This window comes from Erinaceus europaeus, chromosome 8, assembly GCF_950295315.1.
Source record: "Erinaceus europaeus chromosome 8, mEriEur2.1, whole genome shotgun sequence".
Taxonomy (NCBI): Eukaryota; Metazoa; Chordata; class Mammalia; order Eulipotyphla; family Erinaceidae; genus Erinaceus; species Erinaceus europaeus.
In genome coordinates, this window is record NC_080169.1 from 60,139,024 (window position 1) to 60,163,964 (window position 24,941).

Consider the following 24,941-nt stretch of genomic DNA (forward strand, 5'->3'; position numbering starts at 1 on the left):
GGGATGAGATTTGGGTGGCAGTACCAAAAAAAAAAATTCTGCACACTTGTGAATTAAGCACAAATATTTTGGGTTTATTTGTTATAATGAAGGGGACCAAGAAACCTAAGGTGATAGTTCAGAAAACTGCAATTTAAAACAGAGCTGGTTTTTTCTTTTTGCCTTCCAGGCCACTGGGACTAGGTTGGCTTTAATTGCACAGAATACAGCTAACCTCGGAACTGGTATTATCATATCATTTATTTACGGTTGGCAGTTAACCCTTTTGCTGTTATCGGTGGTTCCAATTATTGCTATATCAGGAATTGTTGAAATTAAAATGTTGACTGGAAATGCCAAGAGAGATAAAAAAGAACTTGAAACTGCTGGAAAGGTAAGTCAAATAAAACTTCAGTTAATGTAAGTATTGTTTACGGGTGTGATTTAGTTGAATTTTATTATAACATGAATGTTCTAGTAAAGTTTTGTACTCATTACAAATAGTAGTTTTCAACATTGTGCATGAAATAGTAGATTCATGACTAGAACTTGAAAAGGGAATAATTATTGCAGGGCTTTTAGTTTTTAGAAAACACCTAATGTGTTTTTATTATATATATATATATATATATATAATATATATATATATATATATATATATATATATATATGATATTGCGGGAACTGGGAAGATAGTTTGTTAGGACACCAGTTGGCATACCTGAGGCTTCAGAGGTCCCAAATTCAGTCCCCAACACTACCTTAAGTCAGAGCTAAGCAGTGCTCTGCCTCCCTCTCACTCGGTTTACCCACATGCACACACCCAATTCCATCTGCCTTGCTCATAATAAATAAGGAAATTAAAAAAATTATGTCCAAAGTTTATTTTATTTCACCTGTCAATATCATTCTTAGGACAAATGTCATCTCTATTTTGCAGAGGAGGAGTCTTTAAACCAGAAAATATAAGTGAATTGTTCAAGGCAGAATATTTGCTAGTACTACAGAGATAATTCTTCTAGGAGTGTTAACAGGTTGTTTTGTTTTATTTGTTTATTTATTTATTTATTTTGCCAGAGCACTGCTCAACTCTGGTTTACTGTGGTGCAGTGGGTGGAACCTGAGACTTTGGAGCCTCAGGCATAAGAGTCTCTTTGCATAACCATCATGCTATCTACCTCCCCACCATTTCTCCTTGATTTCTATTTGTTATAACTATGATTTTTTTTCTTGGTGTTTACAAGATTATAAGAATATAGGGGCATAGTTCCACAAATCCACCACTAGATTTTTATGCCCTCTCCCCCTCACCCATACATACACCTAGTGATTAGTCATCACAGTTCTCACAAAGTCTTGGAGACAGTTTGGTTACTTTTTGTTTTTGTAAATTCATGTTTCAATTCCCTATATCCACAACAGTTAAATTGAATAGCCACTAGATGGCAGTAACACATTGATTTGTGGTCCTAACTCCATTGGCAACTGGAAACTTGCTATGTGCCACGTATTGACCTAAATATGTAAATATAGTAACTCATTGTAGAATAATCCTTTGAAGCAAGTACTAGTGTTAGTACTATAGTAACTCATTGTAGAATAATCCTTTGAAGCAAGTACTAGTATTATAAAGAAGGAACTTGAAAGCAAAAAAAAAAATTAAAAGCATGGCTATGAATCAAGTTTGGGTATAGTTTCAAAGCTTGTAGCTCAATGACGCTTTTTATATGTGTTTTAAGTGTCTGAATATACATAAACACTTTATGTTCATGAATTCAGGTACCTAAATGTAGATTATAGCTCTAAGTTTTAAGTATTATTTATGTAAGCATTATCTTTTATTAAAATATTAGGTGAAGCAGATAATGAATATGTTATGATATGGTTTCTATAGTGCCCTATTTTACAAAGTCTTTAATGCTATTGTAACTGGCCTTAGTTAAGATGATGTAAGATGGGACAGATATATTCATCTCACAGGGAAGTAAACATTCAGAGGTAACTCACTTTAGATACGTGACATTTAAGGAGTGAGATTAAAGTTCCATTCAAGGATGCTTCCACTCACCTAGTTACATCCAGTGTAAGTCTGTCCTCTTCTCTTAACTTGTATTAGCTACAATTCTGTGCAATATTAGTTTCATTCCCAGATTCCATCAAAATACTTTCTTCTCATGTTCTCCTGCATCCTCTTTTGGTGGCAGACACCTTTAGGTCAGTATGTGGCTCTGAGATATTTGAAACCCTACTGTTCTTGTCTTTTGTTTTTACAATTAGCTGCTAACAAAACACCTTGTATTTTTGTTTACTTTTTCTTTCTAACTCTTGTTTTGTTCTTTCCATATTCCAGAAGGGAAACTGCCAATAGGTATAATGAAGATAAAAGTGTTTAGACTACTTACATGAAAGAAAACATCTTAGGCCAGCAAGGTAGCTCACCTGGGAGGGTGCCTACTTTGCCATGCACGTGACACAGGTGCCCATGATTGAGCCCTGCCCCATCTGCACTGGGTGAACCAGTGTGATAATGTCTTTTCCTCTCATTTGTGGTTTATCTGAAGTGGTAAAGCCCTTGTAAGGAAGAAAAAAAGAAAGAGAGGGAGGGAGGAAGGAAGAAAGAAAGGAAGGAAAGAAAGAAAGAGGAAGGAAGGAAGGAAGGAAGGGATTTTAGATTTAGTTGAGTCCTTTCTTTTTCAAAATGGCTGATAATACTAAAATCTTTAGGATTTTGGCAGAAGGGCAGTCTATCTTATGTAATATGGCAAACAAAATGAATCTTGGAAGATTGGTCTTCTCCTTGCTACTTACTGTATGTGATATTGGAAAAGGTCACCAATTTCTCTAGTCTTCACTGATAATGAGGGGTTTCTGGGCCGGAAAGAAGAGGAAGGGGATATACTGCTTAGTAACTCTTTTCACTCAGATCCCTAGTAAATCCCTAGTTACTGAGATTAGGGATTTGCTTAACCGGGTTTAAATTAGTCCATGACTGAAAAAAAAATGCTAATTGGGAGGAGTCATTAAAAAGTAGTTTTTCGGGAGTCAGGCAGTAGTGCAGCGTGTTAAGTGCATGTGGCACAAAGTGCAAAGACTGGCATAAGGATCCTGGTTCGAGCCCCTGGTTCCCCACCTGCAGGGGAGTAGCTTCACAGGCAGTGAAACAGGTCTATAGGTGTCTATCTTTCTCTTCCTCTCTCTGTGTTCCCCTCCTTTCTCCATTTCTCTCTCCTATCTAACATAAGACAACATCAATAACAACAACGATAATAACTACAACAACAATAAAAAAATCTCTAAAAAAAAAAAGTAGTTTCTCCTTGTGGAAATTACAAAGCAGGGAAGCATAATAGCATAATGGATTAAGCACATAGACTTGGCATTGGAGAACCTGATAGGAAGTCAGCGCTAACCAATTTATTAAATATAGAGCACTAAGCAAGCCATTCAGCTTCTCTGTATTTCAGTTCCCTTACCTGTTAAAGTAGAAGTATATTACCTCTCAGGGTTGTTGTTAGGTTAAATGATATGCCATTAAATGAAGTGGTAGTTGGCAAGTGGTGAAAACTCAGTGTTCTTGATTCCGGTTGTATTACTGTTAGATTTTTTTCACTTATAATGAAGATATAAAGGTTATATATGAAGGTTATTTAGCTTAAAGTGTCAGGTAATAAGCATGTCTTCAGATGGTTGCAAAAGTCCAGAACTGAGGTAAAGACAATTCTGATAAAATAAAAGAACTGAAATTAAAATTCAGTGCTCCTTGGGCTATAGACTACTACCAGGTTGTAATATTCACAAACAAAAAAAGGTCAAGGGTAGTTAAATTATAAGAATTAGAAAACTCCTCTGACTGGTTTGGGTAAAAGGGATTAGCAGTAAGAACACATGGAAATACAAAGTATATGTGTGGTTTATATTAAGTGGAAAGTCACTAACAACTTCACTCTTAAAGATACAAGCTTTATGCCTCTGTTATCTTCAACTGCTCTGTATTCAGACCAGCTTCTTGTATATACCCAGTGTGGTTCCTCAAAATGACACTAGCCTGTGAATCTACTGGATCTCCCAGTTGAAAGCTCTGTACAGATATATTTGCTACACCAGTCAGTCAAATGTCTATACCTGTTTAATTAGTTTATTTTTATTTTTTATTTTTTTATCTTTATTTATTTATCAAATAGACACAGCCAGAAATTGAGAGGGAAGGGGGTGATAGACAGGGAGAGAGACAGAGATACACCTGCAGCACTGCTTCACCACTTGTGAAGCTTTCCCCCTGCAGGTGGGGACCGGGAACTTGAACCTGAATCCTTGCACACTGTAACATTTATGCTCAACCAGGTGCGCCACCACCTAGCCCCAAAATTAGGGTTTTACAGCAGGGTCATGCTGCTTACAATTTATATCTTTCCACTTGTGGATAAACAGTTTATTTATGAATAAAATAAAACCACAGAGGGACTGTGGTTGGTAGGGCTGGGAATTCATACAGGCTTGTGGTACCTACATCACTTTTTTTTTTTTTTTTTTTGCCCTAAACTGTTGGTCTTTCTGAGCATATGAAGACTTACTCACAGCATGTAGCATAATCAGGGGTTATGTTTTAAAGGTTAAAAATATTTGAGGATTGCCAGATTTGTCACAGAAGTTAACTTGAACACATCATGCCTTTGACTTTTTAAGCCGAAAGAACTAAAAGCCTCTCAACATAATCTTCAAGCTTCTTTGGGGAGGTCTAATTGGAAAAAACTGCATAGAGAAACTTGTGTTGAGGCTGCTGTATAGGTTGTGGATAGACATAATTGTGACATACTTTTATGAATCTGTAAAAGGAATTTTGATGTAAAAGTAGTGTTATGCTTTTATTATTTCAGAAGTAAAACCCTAATTCTAACGAAAATCTAATCTGTATTGCAGATTGCAACAGAGGCAATAGAAAATATTAGAACAGTTGTATCTTTGACCCAAGAAAGAAAATTTGAATCAATGTATGTCGAAAAATTGTATGGTGCTTACAGGTAATAAACATGATTTCACCAAGAACCTAGTGATTTCTAAGGCTATTGTCCCCAAAAGATACTAGCACTTTTCCTGGTCCAGGAAATGATGTGGCTGTAAGAGTAACAAACTTGAATATTTTTTTTCCCCACAGAAAATTGGTGACTATGAAGCACTGGACAATAGGATTTATATATATATATATATTGCACATAAATAACAACTTTTAGTCTTCAAAAACCAAAAGAAACTTAAGACTCCTTTAGTATTGTGCATTCATATAGGCAAGATAATAAACCACCAGGGTGATTCAGGATAAACTTTCTTTTGGGGAATTACTTCAACCAAAGATAAGACTTGTTCCTTGGTGAACAAAGTATTATGATATTCTCTGGATAAGGATTAGACACATCCTACTGTGAAAATTGACATGTACTTGAGCAATTCAAGAAATTCTTAGAGGCAGTATTTGCTGCTTATTTCTAGTTATGACTTGTTTTTACGAATAGATTTTAACAAAACTGAACACAAACTAGATTACAGTTTGTAGACTAAAGTAATCATTTTGAACACATATAAATTGAGTTAGGTATAGTTGAAATTCTCAAGTTAATTCACCCTCTTAGCCATGTGTATGTGTATAGAGCATGCAACTGTATTTATCTTTCCATTGATACTTAATATATGAATATATATGTAGCATTACTTGAGACCTTATGATTTATTTTGAACTTTAAAAGAATTAAGAAAGATGAGAAAGAGGGAAATTTTATTTAATTTAAATTGCCACCAGTGTTATTGCTGGTGCCAGTGAATCTTCCACTCCCTTCAACCATTTTTTTCATTTTTGTTTTCTTTCTCTTATTTGATACTATAGTGAGGAATTGAGACGAGAAGCAGAGATAGAGAGGGAGAAAAAAAAACAGAGACACTTGTAGCAATATATCACCACTCATGAATCTTTCCCCCTGCAGGTGGGGGGTAGAGGCCTGAACCTGGGCCCATGAGCATGGTAATGTGTGCACTAAACAGAATGTACCACAGCCTGGTCCCAGGATAATTTCTAATTGCTTATAATCCAAAGATTGAATAACACTATGCTTTGTTCAGTAATATTAAGTATTTTAATACTGTGCTCATAACATAAATTACATAATCCCAAATTAGTAATACTTTAAATTTTTCCTTATCAAATATTTTCCTTTTAGTCTGAAAGTAGATAACATATTGTTCTTTTGGAGGCTGTAGAAGTTTAGTATTGTTAGAGGTCAAATTAGAAATGATTTTAAAAAATTGTATTGGAGCTGATGGGAAAGAATTCAGGAAAGAACACTCAATGTGTGTCTATACAAACATTAATGACCCAAAATTTAAAGATATTTTATTTATTTTAATGTGAGGGACATACAGAGTGAGAGAGAGACAGAGAAAGAGAGAGACAGAGACAGAGATGAAGGGAGGAAGGGAGGGGGGAAAGGCACCAAAGTGTTGCTCAGTTCTAGCTTATGATAATACTGGGTATTAAACCTGGAACGTGGAATCTCAGACATAAAAGTTTAACCAATATCTTGTTGCCTAACCAATATGCTGTTGCCTCAGCCCCAATGATATTACTTTTCTAATTCCAAAAACTCCAAATCAGTCAGAAGTAACTATAGATAAGAAAAGTACGCAAGCAATAATAAACCTAATAATCACAGAAATGAAGACAACTATGGAGGAAAGGGCTATCAGAATTAGGGAAGCAACAGATGAGACCCTCAAGGAAAACACAAGCTACCTGGAGGTAATTAGAGAACTGAAAACTGAAATAGCTGGACTAAAATGTCAATTAGCAGAACAAGCTAATACTATAACTGAACTGAAGAAAGAAGCTGAGGGAAGGGAAAGCAGACTAACAGAAGTAGAAAACAGAATTAGCCAGACAGAGGATGAGCCAGAGAAAACAAAGAAAGAGGTAAAAGAGCTCAAAAAGAGATTGAGAGACACTGAAAACAACAACAGAGACATATGGATGATCTCAAAAGAAGTAACATTCTAATTCCAAAAACTGAATGTGACATAAGAGACAACAACTAGCTATAGATGACAAGATAATGGTATTAAAGAAATAAATTCAGACTACTTAAATATTATCTTGAACTTTAACATCTCTTATTTCAGTATAATCATGTTTATATGATAGATGGCAAATGTTTTAGTTGTCAATTATTAATACAAGAGTAATGACAACTATCATTGAAGCAATTGTTACGAGTCAAATATTATACTGGATGTTTATATTAGTTAATTCTCAAAGCAACTCTGCATCATGCTGGTTATCCTCATTTACAAACCAGAAAACCAGTGAGTGAAGAGATTAAGTCACTTAGTCAAACATACTGATAATTCAAAGCAGACTAACTCCAGGTTGACCAGATTTAGAAATAATGTTCTTTCTAAAACACTAAGAGAAATTGAGAAATAATTATGAATGTATGACTTTATTTTTCAGGAATTCTGTACGAAAGGCACACATATATGGAATTACTTTTAGTATTTCTCAAGCCTTTATGTACTTTTCCTATGCTGGTTGTTTTCGATTTGGTGCCTATCTTATTGTGAATGGACATATGCGCTTCAGAGATGTTATTCTGTAAGTTTAAAACATTTTAGATTTTTTTTAAAAAAACTTTATTTGGGGATTAATGGTTTATGGTTGACAGTAAAATACAATAGTTTGTACATGTGTAACATTTCTCAGTTTTCCACATAGCAATTCAACCCCCTACTAGGTTCTCCTCTGCCATCATGATCTAGAAGCTGAGCCCTTCCCCCCTACCCCAGAGTCTTTTATTTTGGTGCAATACACTAACTCCAACACAAGTTCTGCTTAGTGTTTCCCCTTCTGACCTTGTTTCTCAACTTCTGTCTATGAGTAAGATGATCCCATATTCATCTTTTTGTTTCTGACTTATCTCACTTAACATGATTTCTTCGAGGTCCATTCAGGATGGGGTGAAAAAGGTGAAATCACCATTTTTTTTTTTGCCTCCAGGGTTATCACTGGGGGCTCGGTGCTTGCACTACAAATCCACTGCACCATGAAGTCATTTTTCCAATTTTATTGCCCTTATTGTTGCCCTTGTTATTGTTATTGTTGTCATGGATGCTGTTGTTGTTGTTGGATAGGACAGAGAGAAATCGAGAGAGGAAGGAAAGACAGAGGGGGAAAGAAAGACAGCTGCAGACCTGTTTGTGAAGTGACCCCCCCCCCACAGGTGGGGACCCTGGGGCTTGAACCAGGATCCTTATGCTGGTTCTTGTGCTTTGCACCATGTTCTTACTGCCCAGCCCCCCCAATCACTATTTTTAATAGCTGAGTAGTATTCCATTATGTACGTAGATTTTTATATAATAAAAATTTAAAAGTTCAGGCTCCACACATCCTGTACAGAGACAAATACGTAGCAGGGAATATGTGTCAATAAGTAAAAACCTTTGTCACAAATTTTAAAAGACACCAAGTAGAATGGGGAGATAGGAAAAAAAAAAAAAACCTCTTCATTAAATAATTAAAACAAAAGCCCAGAAAAAAAAAACCCTCTAATATACCACAAGCAAAAAAAAATTAAAGATATCCAAATATTAGTTCACATGTTCACAAGTGAAATTAGAAAAACCATGGATGGAAATAATAATCGAAATGGGGAAACAATATAAGAGACCCCAAGGGAAGGCATGAGGCAGCTTGAAGAGGAAAATAAAGAGCTAAAAACTACAATAGTTGAATTAACAACTAAATTAACTGAGTAAGATAACAAAATAGATGAATTAGTGAATAGAGTTGAGGTAAGTGGAAGGAAAACAACAGAGGCAGAAAAAAAAATTAGCAAGAATGAAGCTGAATTAGAGAAAACTAAGAAAGAACTAGAACTAAAAAAAAAAAAAGACTAAGAAATACTGAAAACAAAACCGGAGATATGTAAAATGATTTTAAAAGAAGCAGTAGATACATTGCTGATCTACCAGAAGCAGAGAAAAGGAAATAGGAAGGACATATATAGAAGATGAGATAATTGCAAAAAAAAAAAAACTTCTCTAAACAAGAGAAAAGACATAAATATTCAAAAAACTCAAGTCTCAGATTCAACCAAGATTTACATACACTGAGGCATATCATAATTAAATTGGCAAACATTACAGATAAAGAATCCTGAAGGTGGGACCAAGTGGTAGTGTAACTGGTTGAGCGCACATGTTGCAATGTGCAAGGGCCAAAGTTCAAAGCCCCAGTCCCCACCTGCAGGAGTAAAGCTTCATGAGTAGTGAAGCAGTTCTGCAGGTGTTTCTCTGTCTCTCTTCCTATCTACCCCCCACCCCACTTCTTCTCAATTTCAGGCTGTCTCTATCTAATAAGTAAATAAAGATAATTTTTTAAAAAATTATAATGATCCTGAAGGTGGAAAAGAAAGCAAAAGGAAGAAATGCCACAAGATTATCAGTAAATTTCTCAACAAGAACTCTAAAAGTCAGAGGGAATGGCAAGATATATATGGAGTGCTCAATGAGAAATACTTCCAGCCAAGCAGCTGTGTTTCTCTCCTCTCCTCTCCTGGGTCAACTAGGAATACCAAAGGAGACCACCTGGGAATGCAGCAAGACAGGACTGGAACTACTTCAGGTCACTGGTGAATGTGGCTTATGGACAGAGAGGAACCTAGGGAGAGATTGGGTGGCTGGTGATAGTCCAGCAGTTTGCCAGTCGAGACTCTATCTCCAGTCTATTTCACCAACAGAAAGACATCTGAGGAGGGGAGACTACTCCCCTGAGACTCACCAAGTGCAACTGTGAGTCTCCATTACTACTGCCCTCAGAGTCTGGAACAGCAGCAGGGAGGTCCTGTGCTGACACCAGGGGAGAGAGAACTAACCAGGAAACTCAGGAGAAGATCTATATCTCCATGGCCTTGCAGTGGGGTTGTGAGAGTCTCTTTTCATAACCATTGGATTATCTCTGCCCCACCCTGCCTTATCTCTTGGTCAGGAGTCAGTGATAAAGTTAAGAAGCCCACTTATAGTTTAAAAGCCCTCAGGCTCCCATAACCTACGGAAGAAAAAAGACAAAAGAGGCTCTTAAACCATTGAGCTCCAACTCTGGGATTAAAATACTTTTGAAACAACTATCAACTTCCACAATTGTGAACCCTTTAATTACCTAACTTAGACACAAGACAATCCAGGAAAGAGTGATCAGTAATTTGAAAAGTACTGAGAGAGGGACCTAATAATATATAAAATGGTTAAACCAACTAGAAGAAATATTGGAGAAATGAACCAGAACAAGAGTCCAACTAAAAGCCTCCCAAAGGGTGAGGCACAAAATAATGAGGTCAACATCCAAACACTAGTTAAGGAAATAATCACAGGAATGAGTAAAGAGTTTGAAATAATTGTCATCAGAGATGCAGAAACAACAAATGAGACTCTGGAAGAAAACACTAATTATCTCAGGGTTATTAGAGAGCTGAAAGCTGAAATAGCTGAGCTAAGAACACAACTAGCTGAACAAGCTAAAAACAGTATCAGAACAGGGAAACAAAATAGATGAACTCCAAAAAACAGTAGAGGGGAGAGAGAATAGAATCAATGAGGCTGAAGACAGAATTAGCAGGATCGAGGACAAATTAGAGACAACTAAAAAAGAAGTAAGAGATCTCAAAAAGAGATTAAGAGATACTGAAAACAACAACAGAGACCTATGGGATGACTTCAAAAGAAATAATATATGCATTATTGGCTTACCAGAAGAAGAAAGAGAGGAAGGGGAAGAAAGCATCCTTCAGGCCATAATTGCTGAAAACTTCTCTAGTCTAGACAACATCAAAGACTTATATAAAGGTTCAAGAAGCCCAGAGGGTCCCAAACAGAATTAACCCAGACTTAAACACACCAAGACATATCATATTTAGGATGGAAAGGAGTAAGAATAAAGAAAGGATCCTGAAGGCTGCAAGAGAAAAACAAAGAGTCATCTACAGAGGAAAACCGGTAAGATTAGCAACAGACTTCTCCACACAAACACTACACGCCAGAAGAGAATAGCGAGATATCTATCGAGTACTCAATGAGAAAGGCTTTCAACCAATACTACTGTATCCTGCTAGACTGTCATTCAGACTAGATGGATGCATCAAAATCTTCTCAGACAAGCAACAGTTGAAAGAATCAACTATCACCAAGCCTGCCCTGAAAGAAGTTCTAAAAGGTCTCCTATAAACAGACCACCAGAATATACCATCTATCAGAACACTCTAAAACTCTACAAGAATGGCGTTAAAATATCTTCAATCTTTGATATCAATAAATGTCAATGGCCTGAATTCACCTATTAAAAGACACAGAGTAGGAAGATGGCTCAGAAAACACAACCCAACAATATGCTATCTACAGGAAACCCACCTAACTCAACGAGACAAAAACAGACTCAAAGTGAAAGGATGGAAAACTATCATACAAGCCAATGGCCCACAAAAAAGGGCAGGAACAGCTATTCTCATATCAGACATATTAGACTTTAAAATAGATCAGATTAAAAAAGATAGGAATATACACTACTTAATGCTCAGAGGATCAGTCAATCAAGAGGACTTAACAATTATTAACATCTATGCACCCAATGAGAAGCCATCTAAATACATCAAACATCTACTGAAAGAGCTATAGCAATATATTAACAGCAACACAGTCAGAGTAGAGGACTTCAACACCCCACTCTCTCAACTTGACTGATCATCCAGGCAGAAAATCAACAAATACATGAGGGAGCTAAATGGAGAGATAGATAAACTACAACTATTGGGACATTTTCAGAGTCATTCACCCTAAGAAACTGAAATACACGTTCTACTCAAGTCCACATTGGTCATTTTCAAGGATAGATCATATGCCACAAAGACAGCATCAACAAATTCAAGAGCATTGAAATCATCCCAAGCATCTACTTAGACCACAGTGGAATTAAACTAACACTGAACAATCAACAAAAGATTAGTAATGGTCCCAAAATGTGGATGCTCAACAGTATACTCCTTAAAAACTATTGGGTCAAAGTTTCAAGAGTTCCATGAAAATGAAGACACAAGCTATCAAAATATTTGGGACATAGCTAAGGCAGTACTGAGAGGGAAGTTCATAGCCATAGAAGCACACATTAGGAAACAAGAATAAGCACAAATAAACAGCCTGATTACACATCTTAAAGACCTAGAAGAAGAAGAAAAAAAGGAACCCTAAAGCAGACAGAAGGACAGAAATCACTAAAGTTAGGGCAGAAGTCAGTAACATTGAAAATAAGAAAACCATACAAAAGATCAACAAAAGTAAATGTTGGTTCTTCGAAAGAGTAAACAAAATTAAAAAAACCTTTAGCCAGACTCACAAAACAAAAAAGGGAGAAGACCCAAATAAATCAAATAGTAAATGAAAGAGGAGATATCACAACAGACACTGCAGAAATTCAACTTATCATGCGAGGCTTCTATGAACAACTATATGCCACCAAGCTAGAGAACCTGGAAGAAATGGATGATTTCCTAGATACCTACCAACTTCCAAAACTAAGTAAAGAGGAAGTAGATAACATGACCAGGCCCATCACAGCTAATGAAATTGAAACAGGTATCAAAAATCTTCCCAAGAATAAAAGTCCTGGACCAGATGGTTTTACAAATGAATTCTACAAAACTTTAAAAGAAGAACTAATACCTCTACTTTTATAAGTCTTCCAGAAGATTGAAGAACACTGGAATACTCCCTGCCAGCTTCTATGAAGCCAACATCACTCTGATACCAAAAGCAGACAGAGATACAACGAAAAAAGAAAACTACAGACCAATATCTCTGATAAACATTGATGCTAAAATATTGAGCAAAATTCTAGCCAACCAGATATAGCAGTATATTAAAAAGATTGTTCATCATGACCAAGTGGGGTTTATCCCAGGCATGCAAGTTTGGTTTAATATATGTAAATCAATCAACATGATCCACCACATCAACAAAAGCAAGACCAAAAAACCACATGGTCATATCAATAGACACAGAGAAAGCCTTTGACAAAATATAACATCCCTTTATGATCAAAACACTACAGAAAATGGAAATAGATGGAAAATTCCTGAAGATAATGGAGTCTATATATAGCAAACCTACAGCCAACATCATACTCAGTGGTGAATAATTGGAAGCATTTCCACTCAGATCAGGTACTAGACAGGGATTCCCACTATCACCATTACTATTCAACAAAGTGTTGGAAGTTCTTGCCATAGCAATTAGGCAGGACCAAGGAATTAAATACAGATTGGAAGAGAAGAAGTCAGACTCTCCCTATTTGCAGAAGACATGATAGTATACATAGAAAAACCTAAGGAATCTAGCAAGAAGCTTTTGGAAATCATCAGGCAATACAGTAAGGTGTCAGGCTATAAAATCAACATTCAAAAGTCAGTGGCATTCCTCTATGCAAACACTTAAGTTAGAAGAAGATGAAATCCAGAAATCAATTCCTTTTACTATAGCAACAAAAACAATAAAATATCTAGTAATAAACCTAGAAGTATAACCAAAGAAGTAAAAGACTTGTATACTGAAAATTATGAGTCATTAATCAAGGAAATTGAAAAAAACACAAAGAAGTGGAAAGATATTCCATGTTCATGGGTTGGAAGAATTAACATCATCAAAATGAATATACTACCCAGAACCATCTACACATTTAATGCTATCCCCATCAAGGTCCCAACCACATTTTTTAGGAAAATAGAACAAATGCTACAAATGTTTATCTGGAACCAGAAAAGACCTAGAATTGCCAAAACAATGTTGAAAAGAAAGAACAGAACTAGAGGCATCACATTCCCAGATCTCAAATTGTATTATAAGGCTGTTGTCATCAAAACTGCTTGGTACTGGAACATGAACAGACACACTGGCCAGTGGAAAAGAATTGAGAGCTCAGAAGTAAGCCCCCACACCTATGGACATCTAATTTTTGACAAAGGTGCTCAGACTATTAAATGGGGAAAGCAGAGTCTTTTCAACAAATGGTGTTGGAAACAATGGGTTGAAACATGTAAAAAAATGAAACTGAACCACTATATTTCACCAAATAAAAAAGTAAATTCCAAGTGGATCAAGGACTTGGATGTTAGACCACAAACTATCAGATACTTAGAGGAAAATACTGGCAAAACTCTTTTCCACATAAATTTTAAAGACATCTTCAATGAAACGAATCCAATTACAAAGAAGACTAAGGCAAGTATAAACCTATGGGACTACATCAAATTAAAAAGCTTCTTCACAGCAAAAAAAAACCACTACCCAAACCAAGAGACCCCTCACAGAATGGGAGAATATCTTTACATGCCATGCATCAGACAAGAGGCTAATAACCAGAATATATAAAGAACTGGCAAATCTCAACAACAAGAAAACAAATAACCCCATCCAAATATGGGGGGAGGACATGGACAGAATATTCACCACAGAAGAGATCCAAAAGGCCAAGAAACACATGAAAAAATGCTCCAATGCTTTGATTGTCAGAGAAATGCAAATAAAGACAACAATGAGATAATACTTCACTCCTATGAGAATGTCATACATCAGAAAAGGTAGCAGCAGCAAATGCTGGAGTGGTTGTGGGGTCAAAGGAACCCTCCTGTGCTGCTGGTGGAAATGTAAATTGGTCCAGCCTCTGTGGAGAAAAGTCTGGAGAACTCTCAGAAGGCTAGAAATGGATCTACCCTATGATCCTGCAATTCCTCCCCTGGGAATATATCCTAAGGAACCCAGCACACCCATCCAAAAAGATCTGTGTACACATATGTTCTTGGCAGCACAATTTATAATAGCCAAAACCTGGGAGAAACCCAGGTGTCCAACAATAGATGAGTGGCTGAGCAAGTTGTGGTCTATATACAGAATGGAATACTACTCAGTTATAAAAAATGGTGACTTCACTGTTTTTAGCCGATCTTAGATGGACCTTGAAAAATTCATGTTAAGTGAAATAAGTCAGAAACAGAAGGATGAATATGGGGTGATCTCACTCTTAGGCAGAAGTTGAGAAAGAAGAACAGAAGAGAAAACACAAGTATAATCTTAACTGGAATTGGCGTATTGCACCAAAGTAAAAGACTCTGGGGTGGGTGGGTGGGGGGAATGCAGGTCGTTCAGAGGACTTAGTGGGGGTTGTATTGTTATATGGAAAACTGAGAAATGTTATGCTTGTAGAAACTATTGTGTTTACTGTCGATGTAGAATATTCATTCTCCAATAAAGAAATTAAAAAAAAAATACTTCCAGCCAAGAATTCTCTACTCTGCCAGATTATCATTCAGACTAGCTAGAGGGATAGAAACTTCAGATAAGGAACAACTGAAGCAATCAGTTATCACCAAACCTATTCTACAAGAAATTTTAAAAGGACTCCTATAAGTAATTTCAATTTTAAAAACCACACATAAAGACATCTAAGACCAACTTAAACTAGTGGCTTGAAATCTCTTAAATCCATGGTATCACTAAGTATCAACAGCCTGAACTCACACATTTGAAGGACAGAGTAGGATGGTGGACAAAGAGACAGAACCTAACCCTCCCAATGCTGTCTGCAAAAATCTCACTTAACTTGACAGGATGAAGACAGACTCAAAGTGAAAGGATAGGAAACCATACAATCTAGCATACCACAAAAAAAAAAAAAAAAAGAAAGAAAAAGGCAGGGACAGCTGTACTCATACCTGCAACAATAGACTTTAAAATAAAGTAACGAAAGATGGGTGGTCATTATATAATGCCCAAGGGGAGTCAGTCAGCCAAGATGATTGACAATAATTCACATATATGTACAGTGAGAGACAACAAAATATGTCAAGCATCTACTGAGAGAGCTGAAGAGATACATCAATAGGAACACATAATAGTAGTGAGTTTTAACACCCCAGTCTCCCAAGTAGACAAGTCAGCCAGGCAGAAAATAAACAGAGAAATAAGAAAATTAAATTAGGAGTTGTAAAATGTTGGGCATACCAAACATCTTTAGAGTCCTAAGCCACAAGAAAGTAAAATACACAGTCTTCTTTTTTTTTTTTTTTTTTAACCAGGGTTATTGCTGGGGCTCAATGCCAACACTTGGAATCTACAACTCCCGACGGCCATTTTTTCCATTTGCTTTTCTTTTTTATTTTATTTGACATGACAGAGAGACACTGAGAAAGGAGGGGAGGGGAGAATAGGGGAGAGAGAAAGATAGACATCTGCAGATCTATGTTACCACTTGTGAAGCTTCCCCTCTGCAGAGGCAGGAAGGGGGGAGGCTCCAACAGCTATTGGGTTAAAGAGGAAATGAAAAAATTCCTGAAAACAATGAAAAATAAGAAATGAGCTACCAGAACCTATGGGATACTACTGAGGTTTCCCTAAGAGGAAAATTCATAGTCATACAGGCATAAGTCAAGGGAGAAAAAACAGCTTGGCCTTGCACCTGAAAGAACTAGAAAAAAAAAAAAAAAAAAGGAAACCCAAAGTAGGCAGAAGAAGTAAATGATAACAAAGATTAGAGTAGAAACAAATAGTATTTGGTTAGGGGAAATAGCATAATGATTATGCAGAAAAGACTTTCATGCTCAAGGCTCCAAAATCCTAGGTTCAGTCCTCTACCACAATAAACCAGAGCTGAGCAGTGCTAAAGCCTCTCTCTCTTTCTTCCTCTCCCTCTCCTTCCCTCCCCCCCACTCATCCCCTCCTCCTGTATCTCAATCTCTCTCATTAAAATAAATCAAATTTATAAATTAAAAAAAGAAAGGAAAGACATACCACTGGGGGGGGGGGAATGAAGTTAAGATCTGGTTCTTTGAAAAAGTAAACAAAATTGGCAAACCTCTAGCCAGATTCACTAGAAAAAATAGCAGAGACCCACATAAATAGTAAATGAAAGTGGAGAAATCACAAGTATAGTAAAAATCTAAAGTATCATACAAAGCTTCTACAAACAATTATATGCCACCAAGCTGTAAAATCTAGAAAAGATGTAATTTCATAAAAGCATATAATCTCTCAATTCTGAACCAGGAAGAGCTAGAAAACATGAATAGACTAATTATAGTCAAGAAAATAGAAATGGTCATCAAAAACCTCCCTAATGGGGCCGGGTGGTAGAACACCTGGTTGAGTCCCCGGTCCCCACCTGCAGGGGGAAAGCTCCACAAGTGGTGAAGCAGTGTTGCAGATGTCTCTGTCTCTCTCCCTCTCTATAATAACCTTCCCTTTAAATTTCTGGCTGTGTCTATCCAATAAATAAATAAAGATAACAAAAACTTTTAAAGAAAAAAAAATCCTCCATAACAATGAAACTCCAAGTCTAGATTGTTTTTAATCTGTTGCCACTAGGATTATCAAACAAATCCACCACTCCTAGCAGCCAATGCCCCCCCCCACCTTTTTTTCCCTTCTTCTTCTTCTTTTTTAATATTTATTTATTTATTTATTTCCTTTTTGTTGCCCTTGTTGATTTTTTTTTTTGATAGAACAGAGAGAAGTTGAGAGGAGAAGGAAGGGGAGATGAGATTAGATAAAATAAGATAAGATAGATAACTTGCAGGCCTGCTTCAACTCTCATGAAGCCTTCCCCTTACAGGTAAGGAGCAGGCCTGAACCCTGGTCCTTATGAATTGTAACATATGCATTTAATGGGGTCTTCCACAGTCTCCCTCCCCCCCCCCCCGTCCAAATGGTTTTAACTGAATTTTCAAGATAAGACTGCTAATTATACTCTAAAAACTTGTAAAAAAAAAAGGGGGGGGGGAAATAGTAACACCCCCTAATACTTCTATGAAGCCAATATCACCCTGATACTAAAAGAGACACGCAAAAAGAAAGAAAGCTACAGACCAATATCTCTAATGAACAAAAATTAAAATACAAAATTCTAGCAAAGCAGATTTAGCAGTACATTAACAAAAATGTACATCAGGGCCAGGTAGTGGCGTACCCGGTTGAACACACATTACAATGCACAGGGACCCATGTTCAAACCCCAGTTCTCAACTGTAGAAGGGAAGCTTCCCAAACTGTGAAACAGTGCTAAAGGCGCCACTCTATCTCTCTCCCCCCTTTCCCTTTCTCTCTCTTTTCCTTCCCTCTCACCTCTCTGTCTCTATCCACAATAAATAAGATGTTTGTAAAAGAATAAAAATATTTCTTTAAAAAATGCATATCTTAACCAATTAGCACTTATCCCAGAGATGTAAGACTGGTTCAATATATGTAAACCAACAAGTGTAACCCACCACATTAACACATTGGAAAACCAATGAGAGGTGCATAACAGGTTGTGAGGTGGTGCACCTAGCTGAGTGCACATGTTACCATTTGCAAAAACTTAAGTTCAAGCTCCAGGTCCATATCTACAAAGAGGAAGTTTCATGGGTGGTGAAGCAGTACTGTAAGTACCTCTCTTTCTCCATCTCAGTCTTCCCCTTCCCTCTCAGTCTCTCTTTGTCATGTAAAGAAAAAGGGGAAAATGACCACCAAAAGTGATGATAGATTTATTGTGCAGACTTTAATCCCCAACAGTAACCCTGGTGACAATTTGAAAAAAGGAGGGAGGGGGCAAAGTGATGGCACACCTGGTTGAGTGTACATGTTACTGTGCACAAGAGTCAGAGTCTGAGCCCCCAGTCCCCACCTGCAGGGGGGAGCTTTGCAAGTGGTGAAATAGTGTTGCAGGCATCTCTCTGTCTCTCTCCCTATCAGACTTTCCCTCTAAGTTTCTGGCTATCTCTATTTAGTAAATAAAGATAATTAAAAAAAAATTTAAAAGGGGAAACCAAATTATTATTTCAACAGAGGCAGAAAAAGCTTTTGACAGTATGATAGTATATACAGTGAAATCCAGCAAAAAGCTCCTAGAAATTTGCAAACAATATAGTAAGATGGCAGGCTGCAAAATAAACATACAAAAATTATTGTCATCCACCTTGCAGACACTAAGCCAGAAGAAGAAATCCAGAAATAAATTCCATTTACAATAACAGCAAAATAATAAGGTACTAGAAATAAACTTAACAAAAGTGATGAAAGGGAATCACTGAAAATTATGAAAGACTACTTAAGGAAATAGAAAAAGATACAAAGAAATGGAAAGATTGGTGTACTTCACCAAAGTAAAAGACTCTGGGGTGGGGGTCCAGGTTCTGGAACAGAATGGCGGAAGACCTGGTGGGGGTTGTATTGTTGTGTGGAAAACTGAGAAATGTTATGCATGTACGAACTATTGTATTTACTGTTAATTGTAAAACATGTAAAATAAATAAAGAAAAAAGAAATGGAAAGATATTCCACACTTATGTATTGGGTGAATTGCATTGTTAAAAATGACTATTTTACTTAGACCCTTACAATGATTTAATGCAATTCCTATCAAGTTTCCACAAAATTTTGTTAAGAAAACAGAGCAAAAGCTACAAAAGTTTATCTGAAATTGGAATATACTCAGAATAGCCAAAGCAGTTGAGAATAATAAACCAAAACAAAAATGGAGGCATCATGCTTCCTGATCTCACACTATACTACAGGCTATCATACTAAAAAACAGCTAACACTGGAACAAAAATAGCCAGACCCATGAAATATAATTGAAAGCCCAGCAACTAAGCCCCCATACATACAGAAAACTAATTTTTGACAAGGTGTCTCAAAACATCAAATGGAGAAAAGTATCTTTTTAGTGAATGGTGCTGGGAAAATTGGGTTGGAATATGCATAAGAATGAAATTGGAACATCACATCACACCAAGTACAAGTTAACTCCAGATGAATCAAAAAGTTGGACATTAGATCAGAAACCATAAATACATAGAAAACTCTGGCAGAAAACTGTACTATGTTTGCATCAGAGATGTCTTTGAAGAATCAAGCCCAACAAAAATGCAAATAAACCAATGGGACTACATAAAACTGAAATGCTTCTGCACAGCCAAAGAAACCATCACAAAACAAAAAGATACCTTACTGAATGGGATATCTTTACATGCCATATAGTAGACAAGGGGCTAATAACCAAAATATATGAAGAGTTCACAAAAATCTGTAAGAAAAAATGAAACACCTCATTAAAAAGTTAGGAGAGGACATGAATATAATTTTTACTAAAGAAGATAACCAGATGGCCAACAGACATAGAAGAAAATGTTCAAAGTAAATGATTATTTGTGAAGTGCAAATAAAGGCAACAGTGAGATCCCATACCTGTAAGAATGTCATAAATAGGGAGCCAGGTGGTAGCACAGTGGGTTAAGCACACACGGCGTGAAGCGAAAGGACCAGGTAAGGATCCTGGTTTGAGGGGTCACTTCACAGGCGGTGAAACAGGTCTGCAGGTATCTATCTTTCTCTCCCCCTCTGTCTTCCTGTCCTCTCTCAATTCTCTCTGTCCTATCCAACAACAATGACAGCAATAACAACAACAATAATAACAACAACAACGAGGGCAACAAAAGGGAAAAGAAAGCTTCCAGGAGCAGTGGATTCATAGTGCAAGTACCAAGCCCCAGAAATAACCCTGGAGGCAAAAAAAAAAAAATGTCATAAATTAGAAAAAACAAATGCTGGTAAGGATGTGGGGAAAGAGGAACACTTTTACACTATTGGTGGGAATGTAAATTGGTTCAGCCTGAAGTTTCCTCAGAATATTATAAATTGATCTACCCTATGATCCAGTAGCTTCTTTCCTAGAAATCTATCCTAAGAACACAAGACACCTATCTAAAGAGATCTATGTACATCTATGTTCATAGCATCAGTTTGTAATGATCCAAAACGGGGAATAATTCAGATTCCCAATGACAGATGAGTGCTTTAAAAATGAAGTACTGAGAGTCGGGCAGTAGCGCAGCAGGTTAAGCACACGTGGCACAAAGCACAAGACCAGCATAAGGTTCCTGGTTCAAGTCCCCAGCTCCCTGCCTGCAGGGGGGTCGCTTTATAAGTGGTGAAGCAGGTCTGCAGGTGTCTATCTTTCTCTCTCTCCCTCTCTTCCCCTCCTCTCTCCATTTCTCTCTGTCCTATCCAAGAACGACGACATCAATAACAACAACAATAATAACTACAACAATAAAACAACAAGGGCAACAAAAGGGAATAAATAAATTAATTTTAAAAATGAAATACTACTACTGAGATGTAAGAAATCTTATCCACTTCCATATTTTGGATGGAACTTGAATGGATAATACTAAATTAGATAAGTGAGAAGGAGAAGGATGAATACTGGATGGTCTCACGTATAGGTGGTACTTAAGAAGCAAGGCAAGAAGAGGGAAACACAGGCTGAAACCTGAATTGGGCAAGATGTATTGCTGCAAGGTAAAGAACTCTGGACTCGAGAGAGATGGGGGAGAGAGCTTAAGGTACCCCAGACACAATGGTGAAGAGAGATTTGAGTTGGTGGTGGGAGTGATGTGCAGACACCTATCACAGTGAGATCAGAAACTGCAGTCATGCATCAACAACTGTCCTACAAACCATTTTCCCCAATAAAATGATTTTAAAATAATAATAATAAATCTTTAAAAGTGAAAAAAAAGGTTGTATTAGTCAAGGAAATTAGAGGTTCCTAAAGGAAGCCAGGGAGCAATAGAGAAAAAGAGACCCACAGCAGTGGCTCATCTTACCTTTCTCTGGGTTGATATAGCTCAATCCCTGTCTCTATCTCTATCTCTGTCTTTCTGTCTCTCTATCTCTCCACCTATATATGAGGGTCTAAGAGGGGAGGGAGACCAGAGCACCACTACATTATACATTCAGTGAGTGCTGAGATCAACCAGGGGCCTCACATTTGCATGGAATATGCTTTGCTCTTGAGCTGCCACCCAGGCACTGGATAGCTTTTACTACTGAAATATCATGGAATTGGAGGGAGGTGATGCTACAGTAGTAAGAAGATCAATACTGTATGTCTTCAGATTTTATACTACAGAACTAATGATACAAACTGATTTTTCAATTCCTCTACTTCTGCCTAGGGTGTTTTCTGCAATTGTGTTTGGCGCAGTGGCTTTAGGACATGCTAGTTCCTTTGCTCTGGACTATGCTAAAGCCAAGCTGTCTGCAGCCCACTTGTTTATGCTATTTGAAAGACAACCTTTGATTGATAGCTACAGTGAAGAAGGACTGAGGCCTGTGAGTTGTTGCTGTCCAATGAGTTCTTGGTTAATTTTTTTCCTAAAGGTTTGCTTTCTGCTAGATTATAATCACAGGATGAAATTTAAAAAATATTATTTTACTTACTTTGGATAGAGACAGAGAGAAATGAAGATGAAGGGGCAAGGTAGGGAGTGCTTCACCACTTGCAAAGCTTTGCCCCTGCAGGTGGGGACTGGGGGGCTCGAACCCAGGTTCTTACACATGGTGATGTGTGATGTTTGTGCTCTATCGGATGCCCCACTTCCCTGGTTTCCAGTTACAGAAGAAAAATTGTGGTTATCATACTGACATTATTTAGCTTGCTTTGTTATATTTACAGTGCTAATAATTGGCCAAATTTCCTGGCATTTAAACATTTCATAGGGGAGTTAAGAATTTAGAAGTTTAGCTCATTAAAATTTTTTAAAATTGAGAAGTATTAAACTGATTGGTTTCCACATGAAGGAATTTGTGTGCAATTTTGTGGTAAATGCAATTAGTAATCGCAGCCCTGCTTCACTACTCATGAAGCCTCCCCCCTGCAGGTGGAGAGCAGGGGCTCAAACCCAAGTCCTCAAGCATGATAATGTGTGTACTTAACCAGGTGCCCCACCTTTCAGTCCTCCTCTTTTTCAGTCATTAGCAAAGATTTCTTGCGATAATACTTTTTATCCCAATAATTATAAGACCAATTACAATAGCAATGTTAATTTTTTTTAGGAGAAGCTTGAAGGGAATGTCACATTTAATGAAGTCATGTTCAACTATCCCACCCGACCAAACGTGCCAGTGCTTCAGAGATTGAGCCTCGAAGTGAAGAAAGGCCAGACCCTGGCCCTAGTGGGCCCCAGCGGCTGTGGGAAGAGCACAGTGGTACAGCTTCTTGAGAGGTTCTATGACCCTATGGCTGGAAGAGTGGTGAGTGCACTAAGTTACATCAGTAATTTGATTTAAGACTTTATTTCAGGTGGCCAAAACAATCTGATGTATTGGATTTAAAAAAAAAAAAAGGCCAGAATCTATAATCCTGTGCTACAATGACCACTTTCTATCAACCCCAAACTATCACCATAGTCAGAAAAAGACATAGGGCGGAATACAGTAAATCCTCATTTAAAGATGCCAATAAGTTTTGGGAAACTGAACTTTTAAGTGTGTAGCAAAACTAGGTCCTCAGACAAGTTAACTACACTCAATCCTGACCAAGATTCTTTTAGTCCCATCTTTACCACAAAACAATGTTGAACAAAACCATAATATTCAAGGACCAGCTGTGACTAGAATTTCTACCCTTTGACCTTTTGACAGCCTGATTCTGCTCAGTAAAACAATTACTTTTCTGCTTGTAAAGGTAAGTCACAAATTCCTCTTCAGAATTCTAATAATACTCCCAGGACAGACTACTGGTGCCTGCTTTACCTCTCCCACTTCCTTTGTCTCAGCTCTCCAATTCAGATTTTGATCCTTAACTCCAGTCCTTTCATATTTGACTTGCATCATTAGTCTTCCTTTCTCTCTTTCTCTCTTTCTTTCTTTCTTTCTCTCTCTCTCTCTCTCTCTTTCTCTCTCTCTCTCTCTCTCTCTCTTTCTTTCTTTCTTTTTTTATTTATAATTTGATAGGACAGAGAAATTGAGAGGGAAGGGGGAGATAGATTGACTGACAGATAGACACTGACTGACCAACAACACTGCTTCACCATTTGGGAAGCTTGCCCCCTGCAGGTGGGAACTGGGGACTTGAACACTGATCCTTGCACATGGTAATGTGTGCATTCAGCCCTGTGCACCAGCCGGCCGGCCCCACCATCACTGTTTTTTGTTTGTTTGTTTGTTTGTTTGTTTGTTTGACACCTAGTTCCTGGATCTCTTTCATGTATGAGGACATAGTTTTTACTACTAATGTTTCATTTTAGGATGCCACTCACTGACCAAGCTTTGCAGTCCACCCCCATTTATAGTCTGTTCCTTTGCTGTAGCTTTCCCCTTGTATTGGACTGTTAGAAAAGTCATGACACATTTTTGCATAGAAAAATATTGATTTTTCCAACAGCTCAATAGGAAGCTGTGTTCTTAGCCATTTTATTGTAAGTATCATGTCTCTTTCTTATAGAAAACAAACAAACAAAAATGAAAACTACTACCATGGACTGGCAAGAGAACTCACCTGGGGAGGTACTTTTTGTGCCTTGCATGTGACTCAAGTTCAAGCCTAGTCCCCATCACACTGGGGGAAACTTGAATGTTATGGTGTCTTTCCCTTTCTTTTCTTTACCTCTCTATCTGAAAAAGCCATCCTTGAATGGTGACCCCATGGCAATGACAAAATAAAACAACAGCAAAAACAACTACAAGATAATTTTTTATAGAAATCCAATTCTCATAGAAATGATCCTTTGAGCATGTTCATTTCCCATTGAGCTTTTGTTTTTAATCTCAGAAATAGAAATGGGTGAAGTTTAAGACTGGCAGTTCTCATGGGAAAGAGCTGTAGAACAGAAGTTTATCGACTTGGTTAATTTTGTTTTCTTTTTTTTCTGGTATGCTTGGGGTGGGGATGAGGTTAAGCTACAGTTACAGTCATTCGGGGAATAATTGATAGAAGTAGGATATCTAACTGCAGTTTCTTAAAGACAAAGGATGTACACTTGTCTGAAGAGGAAAGATTAGGACAAGGAAAGGAATTTGGGGAAACAAGCCAAACATACAACCATTTTGCCAGTGAGACCAAGATA

At 37.3% G+C, this 24,941-nt stretch overlaps 1 protein-coding gene across 4 annotated transcripts in view; it reads left to right on the forward strand.

The window, feature by feature from the left end:
- The window catches only part of ABCB4 (ATP binding cassette subfamily B member 4), a 97,351-nt gene that overhangs the window by 67,250 nt on the left and 5,160 nt on the right, over positions 1-24,941 (forward strand). For 3 of the 4 annotated variants that reach the window (XM_060196293.1, XM_060196295.1, XM_060196296.1), the window contains 6 exons: positions 170-373; positions 4,897-4,997; positions 7,472-7,612; positions 9,585-9,647; positions 22,050-22,206; positions 22,930-23,127. In XM_060196293.1, coding sequence (XP_060052276.1) covers positions 170-373; positions 4,897-4,997; positions 7,472-7,612; positions 9,585-9,647; positions 22,050-22,206; positions 22,930-23,127 — 864 coding nt within the window. The remainder of the gene's footprint in view (positions 1-169; positions 374-4,896; positions 4,998-7,471; positions 7,613-9,584; positions 9,648-22,049; positions 22,207-22,929; positions 23,128-24,941) is intronic. The other variant, XM_060196294.1, reaches the window with a different exon arrangement.